We start from the raw sequence: 14,562 nt of genomic DNA on the forward strand, positions 1-14,562 counted from the left end.
CAGTGATGTGTTTGATCAATTTCATTGTTCTAATCCCAACTCACTGAGTACACCACAACTTTGAGACTGATTCATGCAATGAATGTTAAGGAACCACTATGTGCAAGGAAGTATAGTGGAAAATGAAGAACCTGAGTCTAGTAGTCCAGTATGTATACAGAAAGAGAGACACATATATACAAACACTGAAACATACTGGATTGGCCAAAAAGTTTGTTTGGGTATTATTGTAATACCTTATGGAAAAACCTGAAAGAAATATTTGGCCAACAAAATATATTAAACATACACAACCATAATTAATGCAAGGTAAAAACTGTCAACATGCCTCTCAGATAATGTACAGTGAAAACTGGAGGAAATATCACATTCAGTTGAGAGAATCAGAAGGCAGCATTTGAGCTAGTCCTTGAAAGATGGATGGGATTTACAGGTGGGAAAAAACATTTTACACAATAGGTACATCAGGGGCAAAAAGCCTAAGTAAACTACAACAAGGCCCTCAGGACAAGAAATCCAGAGTGTTAATTAAGTTTAGAGCAACTATTTCCAATATGAAAATATGCAAATCTGAACTGCACCTAAAGTTATGTATATTTCCATTCAGTAATGTAAAAGTTTTGCATCTGTATTTATCATCTTAATTAACACCAAAAAAGAGTTCTATAACAAAACAATCAAACTTAGGTTAGACTAATATATTTGCTTTCCAAAAGGAATACAATAGGATTTACAAGATCTTTGAAAACTTGTTCTCCAAGAAACAGAAAAAGAACTGGAAAATTACTTAAGCTTCTTGGTACAAAAATGTCAAAAAGTGTACATTTAAGAAAAGGTGCAAAGTGTTTCAAATTCAGCATCTAAAAACCTCAGAACATAGGGAAGATGAGAATGTGCTATCAACACCACAATACATAGCAAGTTACAGTGCTATTTTTTAAACATTAATCTATGCTACTGCTTTTTCTCAAATAACATCCTGCATGACTGCTCCTAACTACAATTAATGTTCTGCCCTTTTGGAAAAGCATTGCTTTAGGATAATTAATTCACTTGAAAACTGACAAGTAACAATATAATTTGGGGTTTTCAAAAATCTTATTAAAAGTTCATTATGCTTTCAATAAATCATAGAACTACTTTAACATTCTTCTATCCAACTCAAGGCAGAATGTGGTAACAAATGAATTTCAAAGCTAACCACTGTGTTCCTAATATGTTTGTTTTCTCCTTTGTCTTTCCTAAAATTCATTTTTCATTATATGACTTAAATTTAAAAACTTCAAGCAAACAAGTCAGGACCACATGACATCACAGGTGAATTCAATCAAACATTTAGAGAAGAGTTAGCACCTGTTCTCCTCAAACTCTTCCCAAAAAAACTGCAGAGTAAGGAACACTTCCAAACTCAGTCTATGAGGCCAACATCACCCTGACACCAAAACCATACAAAGATATCACACACACACAAAAAAGGAAATTACAGGCCAATATCACAGATGAATATAGACACAAAAATCCTCAACAAAATACTAACAAACGGAATCCAACAATACATTAAAAGGATCACACACCATGATCAAGTGGAATTTATCCCACAGATGTAAGGATTTTTCAATATCTACAAATCAACCAATGGTATCAGCTTGCCTAAGGAAGGAGGACTGGGTCACCCACAGCTTCCTAAAAGCAGCTCTAGCTTCTGTTGCCTCTTCAGGGACATGTACCTTCATCATCACAAGAAAGCCAAACACCACAGGGCCTAGGAACAGCAAAATGAGTCCCTTTAGAACCCATTTAGATCTCCCTGGCAGGACAAGTTCACACACGAGGAGACTTCTCCCTTTACCTTCTCACAGAAGTAGCAGAGAGAGATAAGTCTCTGGGTGCTTCTCTTTTACCTTCCTGTATGACTAAAACTACATAAAACTACAATGAAAATAGAAGCTCAGCATCACTGGGATAAATGGTCTCAGGTTCCATCATGTGTCTAATGAGATTCAACACAGATGGTCTTTTCACCTTCATGTTTTCTCTATCTCTTATAAGCCTAAGTGAGTTAATGATGCTAATACAAATTAACAAAGGAGTTTGAGAAAAAGATTTAAAGTTGTTGGGAGAGGACCTAACAATTTTGTTCCTTAAAATTTTTGCATTTTCCCAATTTTGCTCCTTGCCTGTTGTGCATAAAACACTGGTTTGTGGCACTTATGGGCACATGCACACAGATATGCTCACAGATGATGATTTAAACTACTTTAAGAAAAAGGCAGAGGAAGAAGGAGCAGTAGAAGATGAGATGATTAGACAGCGTCGCCAACTCAATGGACATGAATTTGAGTGAACTCTGGGAGATAGTGGAGGACAAAGGCATGCTAGGAGGATAGTGGCATGCTAAAGTCTATGGGGCCTCAACTAAGTGACTGAACAACAACGAAGAAAATGTAGTATTAGAAATGTGTATTACAAAGACCCTGATGCTTGGAAAGACTGAAGGCAGGAGGAGAAGGGGATGACAGAGGATGACATGGTTGGATGGCATCACCGACTTGATAGACATAAGTTTAAGCAGGCTCCAGGAGTTGGAGATGGACAGGGAAGCCTGGTGCGCTGCAGCCCATGGGGTCGCAGAGTTGGACAGACTGAGTAACTGAACTGAACAAATGTGTGTTCTGAAATTAAAATTTTAAATGTGCATTAAATGAGAAAGGTTCACATTTTTTAAGCCTCAAAATGAATTCTTTGGGAGGAAAAAAAAAATCAAACCACTTACCAACAAATACAAGATTTCATTGCCATATATATTCAAGCAACTTCTTAAAATAACAAAACTTTGGGACTAGAACTTATCTTAGAGATATATCTGTCACAAGCAAGGAGACAATATTGTGATAAGCAGCCACTCATAATACATGAAAAGTCAGAAAGCCATTATCACTAGGATAACTGAATCCAACGGCTGAACAACTCCTATAAAAACAGCAAGATGATTCTACGGTGAAGAATTCATCTGCATCCCAGGAATAAGATCCCAAGGGATATTACAGAACAAATATAAATGTGAACATGAGTTCAAGTTAAAGTAATCAAGATTTCCATTTAAAAGCACAAGTACCTAACAAAATGTGTACATTACCCCGTGTTCTAAAAATTATTTTAGTGTAGTTAACAGCACACAGGAAAATGCATTTCCAGACCCCGACTCTCTGATTATGTAAATCACACACTAAGCAGAATGCATATATATTCAGTTAAGACTGAAAGGATTTCCCAAATTACTGTCAACTTTAAAAAAAAAGAAGAGAGTTTTCTAACGATTCCCACAAGTATTTCCAGACTTCAAGAACCATAGCCCTTCCTGCAAAATATACTTTGTCTTCATGATTTGTCTCTGGGGTGTTACTGCTGGTGTATGTTTTCTTTGTGGCTGTTTTTTAATGATTCAGTCGGCTGGTTGCAACTTTAAGATCCTGTTCTAATTACCTTTGGCACTTACGACCGTGGATACAAGACCTGCGGGGCTCCCTTCTTAGCATGTGGAGCTTTATCTAAGATCCTGAACAAGACTAGTTACCAAAGCCTTATGCAAACGGGAACACGGAGAGAGAGAAGGGCTGAGACCATTAGCAATCATCATAAATTCCAGATTTCCTGTCTCTGCTTTCGTCCCTGTGACATTCCCTCTGGTAACCTGACACGTCATCTCTAGCCCTGACGGTACCTTCGAGAATCTCTCTCCCGTCTATAAGAGTGACGCCGCTATCCCCGCAACTCGCAACTCTGGGGGTGGGTGGGGGGCTCGAATCTCCGCAGTCCCGGCCCCAGGTGCGGGGTCGACTCCTTGGGGGGGGCTTCGCCGATGGGTAGCACCCTCACGGGGGCGCTCCGCGACCGGCGGAGTGGCGCGGGTGTCGGGAGGGACGCCTCGTCCGACCACACTTCGGATGTTCGGCGCTGGCGGCAGACAGCGTGTAAGGGAGGACACGGTCCAACTCTGAGGGGCCCTCGGGGTTCACGCGCAGACGGCCGAGGGGCGTCCGCGGGGACTCCCTCGCTCCCGACCTCCGTCCCCTCAGTCGCCCGCCGACAAGCACCTCAGGCGGAGAAGCGGTAACCTCCTGGCCCGGGCCGCCTCACGGCGCGGCGCCTGCTCCGCAGGGTCACTGGGCCGCGGGGCCGGGAAGGCCGCCGGCCGCCCTCGCACGTCCCGTCGACCCCGCCGCCCAGCCCCCCAGGCTGAGGCGCCGAGTCCTCGCCTGCTGGCCGCGGGCGTCCGGTGCGCGGGCGCCGGCGCGTCCCCGAGCGCGCGCCCCGCCACCCCCGCCAGTCGCGGCCCCGCGCGAGTTGCACTAACTTTCCGGGGCGGGGGAAGGGCGAGCGCCGCGGGCCCGGCTGCCCGGGCCTTACCTGTGCTCAAGTTGTCGTTGATTTTCAAGGGCACCCGCAGAATGTAGACCAGGAAGAGGACGATGAAGAACCATACGGTCCAGAGATAAGTCCAAGACCAAACTATGCAGGACTTGAGCTGCTCCAGAAAGCCCGTGCCCGCTTCAGCCATTTTTCGGCGCTGCTCTCTGCTGCCGCGGCTCTCGGTGTCTGCCGGGATGATTCACCGGCCCGGAGGCGCCGCCGCCGCCGCCGCGGCCCGGGCGCCCCCGGAGGCCGCCCGCCCGCCGCCGGGGACTCGGGCGCGGCGGGAAATCGCGCGCGGGCCTTTCTTTCCCAGCTTTATTGCTAACTCTCTGAAGGCCCCTACAAGTGGCTTTCGTGGAAGGATCACGTGGCTCCTGCCCCTCACGTTCTGATGCCATTTATATTATGCTAATATTTAAAAAGAAAAGCTAAGTGGCGTACTCAGGGAAACCTTTGACATGTTCATGGTAACTGACTTACGTTGAGGGCTTCCTATTTTGTCTGTACAATCTCACCTAATCCTTCAACAATCCCCATTGTATAGATAAGATAAACTGAGGCACAAAGTGGTTGAGCAATTTTCCTTCAGCTGGAGCCAAAATTCATTTGCAGCATGATGAATGCTAGCGCCCGAGGTCTTAAAACCAACGCTTTTCTCCTTTCTCTCAGAACTGAGATCCAGAGGGATGACTAAACCCGGAGCAATTAGAAAAAAAAATAGATGTATTCCTGTCACCGATTAATAGGCCTGAAAAATAAATCATTCTGTTAAGCGAGATGTGGGTTGCACGCTATTTACCTTTCTTTTGTCTCCCCTGAAGCCATACTGGGGGTTTGGAAAGAAATCTTCACAAGAAGAGCCTTTATCTTCCAATTTGGGGGCGATGACAGTTCAAAAAACTCTCAACCTGTTTTTATTTATTTATTTATTTAATTTTTTTTTTCAGTGGGTTTTGTCATAAATTGACATGAATCAGCCATAGAGCTACACGCATTCCCCATCCCGGTCCCCCATCCCACCTCCCTCTCCACCCGATCCCTCTGGGTCTTTCCAGCCCACCAGGCCCGAGCACTTGACTCATGCATCCCACCTGGGCTGGTGGTCTGTTTCACCACAGATAATATACATGCTGTTCTTTCGAAACATCCCACCCTCACCTTCTCCCACAGAGCTCAAAAGTCTGTTCTTGTTTTTAATATAAACAGTTCTCTGGGATAATTTTGGCTTACTCTGAATTGGCTACTTTAAACAATAATTGTAAACTTTTTTTTATCTGTACTGAGTAAAACATTGTCTTCACCAAAAAAAATTTTCTTCTGTTTCTGTTCATAAATAATTTCACTTTCTATGTATCGGATGGTAATGATGCAGTTGCAGGTAATCCAATCTACAGCCAAGACTTTTGGAATTCTGAGCATTCAGCAGAACATTTATTATAATTTTTTTTTTTTTTTTGCTTATTTGTCATTTCCTCCATAATAAAACAAGCTCCTTTAACTTTTTACATGTATTTTATGTATTATGGCTTACATAATAGAACTAGTTCTACATTTTCACTAATTTCAAGCCTCACTCCCAGCTACTGGTAGCTCTGATACATTTGATCTACTAAAGCAGTGAGATACTGGAAAGGATAAGAGAAATTGATACACCCGTACCTTTTCATATATATTTATTGCAGCATTTACAAAACAATTTTTTATCTAACAATGGTGCCTGGATTCTCAGTAGAATAAAACAACATGAGAGCATGAAAGATCTATTTTATGTAATGATTAAGTAACCCACCAGATTCCCTGAGATAGGATTATTTAATCTAAGTGATTATCCTGGAGTCTGGCTTTTGCTCAGTGAACCTCAAGGAATGGACATAAACATGACTCAGTTGAACCAGTTTTCTGACTGTCTGCTAGGCACTCCTGGAGGGCCAGTCTGTCTTACTCATCATTGCCTCTCCCCGGTGTGCAGCCAGAGATGGGGATTGGAATTGGAGATGTGTCTTTATGGTTGGATGCAGAATTGACTGAGAACAAGAACTCTTGGGAACTGCAGCTGCTTCAGTATGGCTGGAATGCAGGCTCTACACAGAGCGGTGTCAAAATGGATAAAGCTGGAGAGTGTCTGACTGTGAAGGGCCTTGTAGAAATGCTAGGGTGTTCACACTTATTTGGCATTGCACACACTAATCCAAATGACCAAGATTTGGTCATTTGTAAGTGGCAATTACTTACCAAGGAGGTAGTATTGACATAACTTGGTTACTGATAGACTAGGCAGGGAAAGAATAAAGAGTGAAGGGCGGCTATTGAGTCACTATGAAATAGTGACACCCCAGATATGTCCCTTAATTGGTTGATATCTCTCAGTGGGCTGGCATGCAGTCACCCCAAGCTCATCATATCCAAAAGTGAACTAATTACTTCCTCACCATCAACTAACTGCTTTTCTAAAGTTCCATCAGGGAGTGGGTGTCACCCTCCCAGCTCGCTAATTCAGGAATCTGAGGATCACATCATCTAGACTCCTCCCCCTCCCTCACCTCCTTTCCTCTTCACATTCAATTGGGGGCATCAATACATCAAGGTATGTCAGATATGTCACTTTTCTGTCTTCCCCTTCAATAGCTTTTAGTTTCTACAGTCTGATCATCTTTCACAGAGAACAAGTCAGTTGGGCTCCTTGACTCCAGTTCCCCCACCACCAGAACAACCACCACCATCTGCCGTCACCACCCACTGAATCCAACTTCTTCCACATTCCTTTAACAGAGTTACCTCTGAAGCACAAACCTGAGGCTCCTTCTGCTCCAGTCCTTAAGGATAAACTGTAGATACAACACAAGGTCTTTTGTAGGGCACCCCTATCAACCTCTTTAACCTCATATCCCACCATAAACACTCTTCTTACCACCAGCATTTTGGAAAACATGCTATTCTCTTTGGAGCTACTCCACAGGACCTGCCCGTAGCATACTTATTTGTGAGCACACTTATTTGTGCTATCCTTCCCACCTCAACCTTCTCTCCTTGCCACAACTTATTTAGAGATGCACTTAAAATATTACCTCCTGTGTGACACCAGCTCTCACCCCACCCTAGAGTTCTCTCTTCCCTGAGTTTGCAGCACCACAAAGCTTATCGTGGGCTCTAAAAGCACAGGCTTAAAGCCCTGCAATGACAGGCTTTACTCCTGGTCCTGCCAATTACAACCCAACAATAGGGTGCAAGTTAGTAACTTTCCCTGAGTCACTTTCTTCACCTGCACAAAGGGCTATACTGTGTATCTGTAACATTTGTTGTCCTGTAGTTGCTAAGTTGTATTCAACTCTTTGCAACCTCATGGACTGTAGCCTACCAGGTTCCTCTTCTCTGTCCATGGGATTTCCCAGGCAAGAGTACTGGAGTGGGTTGCCATTTCCTTCTCCAAGGGATCTTCCCCACCCAGGGATCAAACCCACATCTGCTGCTTGGCAAAAGGATTCTTTACCACTGAGTCACATGCAAAGCCCCCTGTTACATATGTCCTGATGAGATGCCTACCAGAAGTGCTTAGCACAAAGCCTAGTTGATGTCTTTCCTTTCTGTTTGCAAACTGAGGCCTTTAGAGTTAAGTAATTTGTTGTTTTATTTTAGACCTCTTTACCTCTTAGTACAAATAGTGCTGTATCTGGCACACAGTACCTGCTCAATAAATATTAATATTTACAGAATATTGTATGAAGGAATAAAAAATCAATTACATCAAAAGAAATTCCAAATCTTACAAAGACTACTATACTTGGATTTACTTCAGGGATGAGAGTTAAGATTTGGTCTTCCACCATACGGTGAGCTTCCTTGAAAGTTTGTTTCTGAAGGTGTAACCACCTGTGGATTATATAATAGGATTTAAATGACCATTTATGGGAATTATGCCATAACAACATATTACTAAATTCCTTTAAATTGGTTTACATTTTTGTTAAACTATCTGAATTGAGTGAGAAACCAAGGAAAGGAAACCAAGAAACCAAGTTAAGGAAGAACTTAAAATTACTTCTCTGTTAGAAGGAGAAATATTGTATGATGTTGCTTATATGTGGAATCTAAAGAGAAATGATACAAATGAACTTACAAAACAGCGACTCACAGACTTGGAGAATCAATTTATGGTTTTAGGGGTTCAGGTGGGGGGGTTGGGGGAAGGGAGAGTTGGGGAGTTTGGGATGGACATGTACACCCTGCTATGTGTAAGCTGGATAGTAGACAAGAACCTACTGTATAGAACATGGAACTCTGCTCAATGTTATATGGCTGCCTGGACAGGAGGGGAGTTGTGGAGGAGAATGGATACAAACGTGTGTATGACCATGTCCCTTCCCAGTTCACCTGAAACTATCATAAAATTGTTTGATAATTGGCTATAACAATAACAAATAGAAAGTTTTTTTTTAAAATTACTTCTTTGTTGCTTCTTGTATTGTTTTGTAAGTGGTTTGGAAATATATATGCATATGTTGGCTGTCATAATTTTATGCTTTGCTATAAGTTTAATATATTTTTGTAAATGATTTTCAGAGTTTATCTGAGGTTTAAATGCAAGAAATAACTTCTGATCTCACCCATGTTCATTGGTTGAATTTATGAATTAGTCAGTATTCTATATTCATGAATATCATCCTAAGTGGATATCCTTACTTAGCTATTTACCTAGAACTGAGTAAATGCAAATTCAGCCTAGTTTAGTTTTGAGAGACCGTCGAACAGACTTACGGACTTAGAGGGAATTTGCCATTTCTACCTTTAAAGACAATGTAATTTCTCACAGAGTACTGAAGAGATAAAATTTCAATAATCCTTGTACGGTTGAAAAAGAATTCTCCAGTTCTCCCTGAGATGTAATACTGCATATTTAAGGAAGGATGCACTTCCATAAAATTGATATACACACACATGATTATCTTACAGTGAAAAGTTCACAATGACTAGACTTAGATATTATGTGATGAATTACAATCACATTTACTTTTTGTTCAGTTCAGTTCAGTCACTCAGTTGTGTCTGACTCTTTGCGACCCCATGAATTGCAGCATGCCAGGCCTCCCTGTCTATCACCAACACCCGGAGTCTACCCAAACCCATGCCCATCGAGTCGGTGATGCCATCCAGCCATCTCATCCTCTGTCATCCCCTTCTCCTCCTGCACCCTTAAAAAAGATATATTACTTTCTATGCAAAACCTCCTGTTTGACCACTTCCAATTTGCCTTGATTCATGGAGCTGACATTCCAGGTTCCTATGCAACATTGCTGTTTACAGCATCAGACTTTGCTTCCATCACCCATCACATCCACAACTGGATGTTGTTTTTGCTTTGACTCGTCTCTTCATTCTTTCAGGAGCTATTTCTCCACTGATTTCCAGTAGTATATTGGGCACCTATCGACCTGAAAAGTTCATCTTTCAGTGGTGATGTACAGGGAAGCCTGGCATGCTGCAGTCCACGGGGTCCCAAAGAGTTGAACATGACTGAGTGACCGAATTGAACTGACTGATGTAAAACCTTTTACAGACATGTCAATACTCAATGACATTCCTTAACCTTCCTGATTTATTCTAAAAATCAAGCTTATTTTAAAGAGCGTGAAAGTGAAAGTCGCTCAATCGTGTCTGACCCTTTGTGACCCATACACTATAGTCCATGGAATTCTCCAGGCCAGAATACTGGAGTGGGTAGCCTTTCCCCTCTCCAGGGGATCTTCCTGACCCAGGGATCGAACCCAGGTCTCCCATATTGCAGGTGGATTCTTTACCAGCTGAGCCACAAGGGAAGCCCAAGAATACTGGAGTGGGTAGCCTATCCTTTCTCCAGCGGATCTTCTCAACCCAGAAATGGAACCGGGTCTCCTGCATTGCAGGTGGATTCTTTACCAACTGAGCTATCAGGGAAGCTCTTTTAATAAGATAAGTTTTGTTGATATACAGAATAATTCCGATAACAAGAATGCAAAATAGAACACAGTCTTATATAAAGAAACTGAAGACAATCTATTCCTATCTTCACCTTAAAAACCTACTGTAGCCAGTGGAGAATGGTTCCCTCTTTTCAAAGAAAAACAGAAAATAAAATTTCTTTGGAAAGAAGTAGAGAACCAATACAGTCTTCTTTGTTGTTGTTCAGTTGTCAAGTCTCATGCACTGCAGCACGCCAGGCTTCCTTGTCCCTCACCATCTCCTGGAGTTTACTCCTTTACACTGTTGAAATATAATCAGGAGAGGAGACCAGGAAAAGATAACTGATATTCCAAAAAAAAAAAAAAAAAAAAAATTCTGAGAGAGATATAGTCAAGAAAAATAAAATAGAAACATACATTAAGGAATCCTCTGAAGTTGTCTGATCCTTTGTTTCCTAGACTAACCAATCATAAGAGGTAACATTACCTACTCTATTTAGTCTGACTATTTTTACTTTTCTACTTTTATTCCAGTTTTAATTAAGATATAGCTGACATAAAAGCACTATATAAGTTTAAGGAGTATAGCATAATGATTTGACTTACATACATCTTGAAATGGCTATCATAAGGTTTAGTGAACATCCATCATTTCATATAGATACAAAATTAAAGAAATGGAAAAAATGGAGAAGGAAATGGCAACCCACTCCAGTATCCTTGCCTGGAAAATCTCATGGACACAGGAGCCTGGTGGACTGCAGTTCATGGGGTCGCAAAGAATCGGGCACGACTGAGCGACTAACACTTAACACTTATGGCTGATTCACATCATTGTACGACAGAAACCAACATAACATTGTAAAGCAAATATCTTCCAATTAAAAATAAACTTAAAAGAAAACCTAGAACCATATCCTATGAGTGTATGCTATCATTTATAGACTACAAAAATGATAGACAATTAAATACTAATAGTACTGACTTGGAACTGAAGTCCCGGGAATCCCCCTAGTTTTACAGCCCTCATTTTTCAGAGTCCCCCCATCCCCTGAGAAAATCAACATGAGGTAAATGTTACGCCAACCATATGTTTGTCTTTCCTGGCTGGAATTAAATTTGTTTCTCCCCATGCTTCATCTTCTGACCTGGGTACCCTTCCTATCTTTCTTTTTATATGTCCTCCTCAATTGTTCTATGTTCTTTCCTGCCTCTTGCTGTTCTTATCCTTGGAGCTCTCCGTGACAACCTCTCTCCTGACTTTCTAACCCAGGACTAACCTCAAAATCAGGTACCTGTGAGTGTTATCTGAGTGTGGTAATGGTGGTCCAAGTCTTGGGGAGGTAGACTGGGAAAGATCCAGATGGTATAAAATGTCCTGTGGTAGACAGACTAGTGGGTGGCCCCTCAAAGAAAAAAAAAAAAAAGAAATGGAAAAAAAAATTGTGTGTGATGATAATTCTTAGGATTTATTTTCTTAACAACTTTTGTATATAATATACAGGAGTGTTAATTATAATTATCATGTTGTACATTACACTCCTACTTCTTATTTATCTTAATACTCTATTCTTTACAATGCTACTCAATATTTTTACTCTTGGGAAGATACTATAAGATGGACTGGTTTTTCAGTTGCACTTTAAATAGTGCAGAAATAATAGCAATTTATTTTCTTTTTAATCTTAATATTCAAACTCAAAAGGGTTTTTTTTTTAAAATAACACTTTTAATCAAAATTAAAATCCATTGTTTGAAATTTTTTATATGTAAAATATCATTGGTTATCCCAATTTTATTATTTTATCTTGAAACTGCATATTTTTTGCCCCTGATTGGCTAGAATTTCAGGAACCAGCATCACATCTACACATCTCTTTGCTAAAAGTTACAGGTTTTCAAAAATACCCAGAATTAGTGACAGCCATCATAGAAAATAATTTCTAGAGAAGTACAAAAATAATATGCTCTTTATTGGCTAAGTGCATGGCATGTTATTTTGTGATTTTGACTTCAAATTTCAAGTTCATGCATAAACCTCCAAAGCAACTGACTCTTCAGTTAAACAATCTGTTGCATTCAGAAAAATCTAGAAATTGGGTTAAACTAATGTTATAGAATTACTGGTAGAATTAAGAAAAATGTGATAGTCATGGAATCAGCTTAAATTTATTTTTACTGACACAGAGCATTTATTCTTTAATTTTTGATAACTAATTCCATTTTTTAACCAAGAGGTATTCCCTTACACTTTGTCAGTTACATTGCATTTTGTTCTCATTTCTAATATGAAACTAAGGCATGCAAATTAAAGTGAAAATTTCACAATCATCTGGTGTATTTGGCCTGTGTAGAAACCTAATCTAAAAAGAGGGGAAAGAAAATTCAGACTATTTTTATCTAAAAGCACATTTCAGGCTGATATTAAGTAATGCACTTGACTGCTCCAGAGAAATTAATTGTATTTCTAATATTAATTCTAAGCTCTCTTCTTTGTCTTGAAAAAATTATTCCAGGCTTCCCTTTTATTCCAGGCATCCCTTTTATTCTGAGTTGCATTGCTATTGCACAGTTGCTAAATTTAGCACTTTATACATATTTAATTATAACAGGATTTATCTCCTCATTAATAATGACAGTTAATGAATATGGGTTATAATGTAAACTGTGGCTTCCCTTGAGTTTTTCCTCCCCTTCGAAGTTATCTTTATAATATTATTTTCATAGTATAATTTTTTCTCTTTGATCAAAGTTTGTCATTCACCCTTTGAAGTAATGATGTACAAATAATTAAACCAATCTGAATTAACTTGTCAAGTGTGACTGATTGGACACACTGTAGGAAATAACTTGACCTGGCCTAGACTTAATTATCTGTATTTGGATTTCTCGTATATACATATCACACTTTTATTTCAACAGAAGCTCTTATCTTGGGCTATCATGTTTAGATACATTTAACCAAGTATTCTTTATAGTCTTATTCATCAGTCTTTCTCTTTTTTTAATCAGATACCCTCCAGAGTCTAACACAGACCTTGAATGCTAAATTGAATTTAAACCATTATGTATATTGAGCTGAAGAGTGAGGGGCTAGGGTTACTTGATTTTTGACATCTCAAGTTGGTTTTCTAGACTTTAGAAATGTAAGTGTTGTGTGATTTTCATATAAGAAAATACCAAGGCATGTTAATGATGGTAAAATACTTCTGTTTGAGGAGGAAGCCTTTAACAGAGCAGTTAGCTGGCTTCCCATCACTGAGATCACCACATGTTTGGCTGACAGCAGCCTCATCTGTAAAGTGGGAACAACGATAGCTTTTGTTTGTCATGTAGGAAGGGATCCTTGCTGAAGGTGGGAGGTTGCACAAGGTTTGCTGGGACTTTCCCAGTTTTAAAACTGAAAGTCCTATGTCCTGGGAACCCCCTCAGTCACAGCTGGGCGAAATGACCTCTGAGTTTTCTTTCAAGTCATGAGATTCTAAGATGCAGGGCCTACCCCAGGCAAACTGGGAGGTAGAAGGATGTTTATTTTCCACACCTCCTAGCAGGCCTTCTCTCTTCCTCAGCTGCCTTCATTTTCTTCTCTTGTCTTTTCTCAAAATCTGCTCTCCTACTGATTCATTTACATGTAAACAAAATTTATGTCAACTGAAAAAGTTACTCTTCCAAGTGCTATTAAAAGATACCAGACATCAAAGCTATAAAATAAAATGATGCTTCTCAGTGTCTTCAGGCATCAGCATATCTTGGGAGTCTAACACATTAAAGAACCTTATTATATGCTGATAAGTTTAATTCCAGCATACAAAGTAAGAATAAATAAATATATGTGTATATTATTCACTTGCAATGAAAAAAATCATAGCTAAGAGCATGTATACATTAAAAAAAAAAAAAAAACAAGCAGTCAACCCAAAAAAATCTTTACCTTACTGTTTCTTTTGGCTAACTTTTTATTCATCTGTGTTCTTGTTTACTAAGGCTGGAAAACAAATAACAGCAATAGGCAAAGTTTAATAAAAATACACTGGAAAGACACAAATTTGAGAAACTGTCTATTCTCTACTCTGCAAATTAAGATTGTCATTTAAGTCTAGTTCACAAGACACCTGAATTCCAAGAAATTATAGATGGATAAACCTGAAGTAAATGAAACTCCAAATCCAGATATTCAGCAGCTATAGTGGGATCTGAATCATGATAAAGTAGAAGT

General features: G+C 40.0%; 1 protein-coding gene across 4 annotated transcripts in view; it reads right to left on the bottom strand.

Moving 5' to 3' along the window:
- Window positions 1-4,726, bottom strand: part of ST7 (suppression of tumorigenicity 7) — a 252,485-nt gene extending 247,759 nt beyond the window's left edge. The window contains exon 1 of one of the 4 annotated variants that reach the window (XM_065939229.1): window positions 4,408-4,724. In XM_065939229.1, the coding sequence (XP_065795301.1) occupies window positions 4,408-4,558 (151 nt within the window). In that variant the 5' untranslated portion in view covers window positions 4,559-4,724. Of the gene's footprint in view, window positions 1-4,407 lie in introns of all 4 variants that reach the window. The other 3 variants (XM_065939231.1, XM_065939228.1, XM_065939230.1) reach the window with 3 other exon arrangements.
- Window positions 4,727-14,562: the final 9,836 nt, after the last annotated feature.

The sequence above is a fragment of the Muntiacus reevesi genome, chromosome 6, assembly GCF_963930625.1.
Source record: "Muntiacus reevesi chromosome 6, mMunRee1.1, whole genome shotgun sequence".
NCBI lineage: Eukaryota > Metazoa > Chordata > Mammalia > Artiodactyla > Cervidae > Muntiacus > Muntiacus reevesi.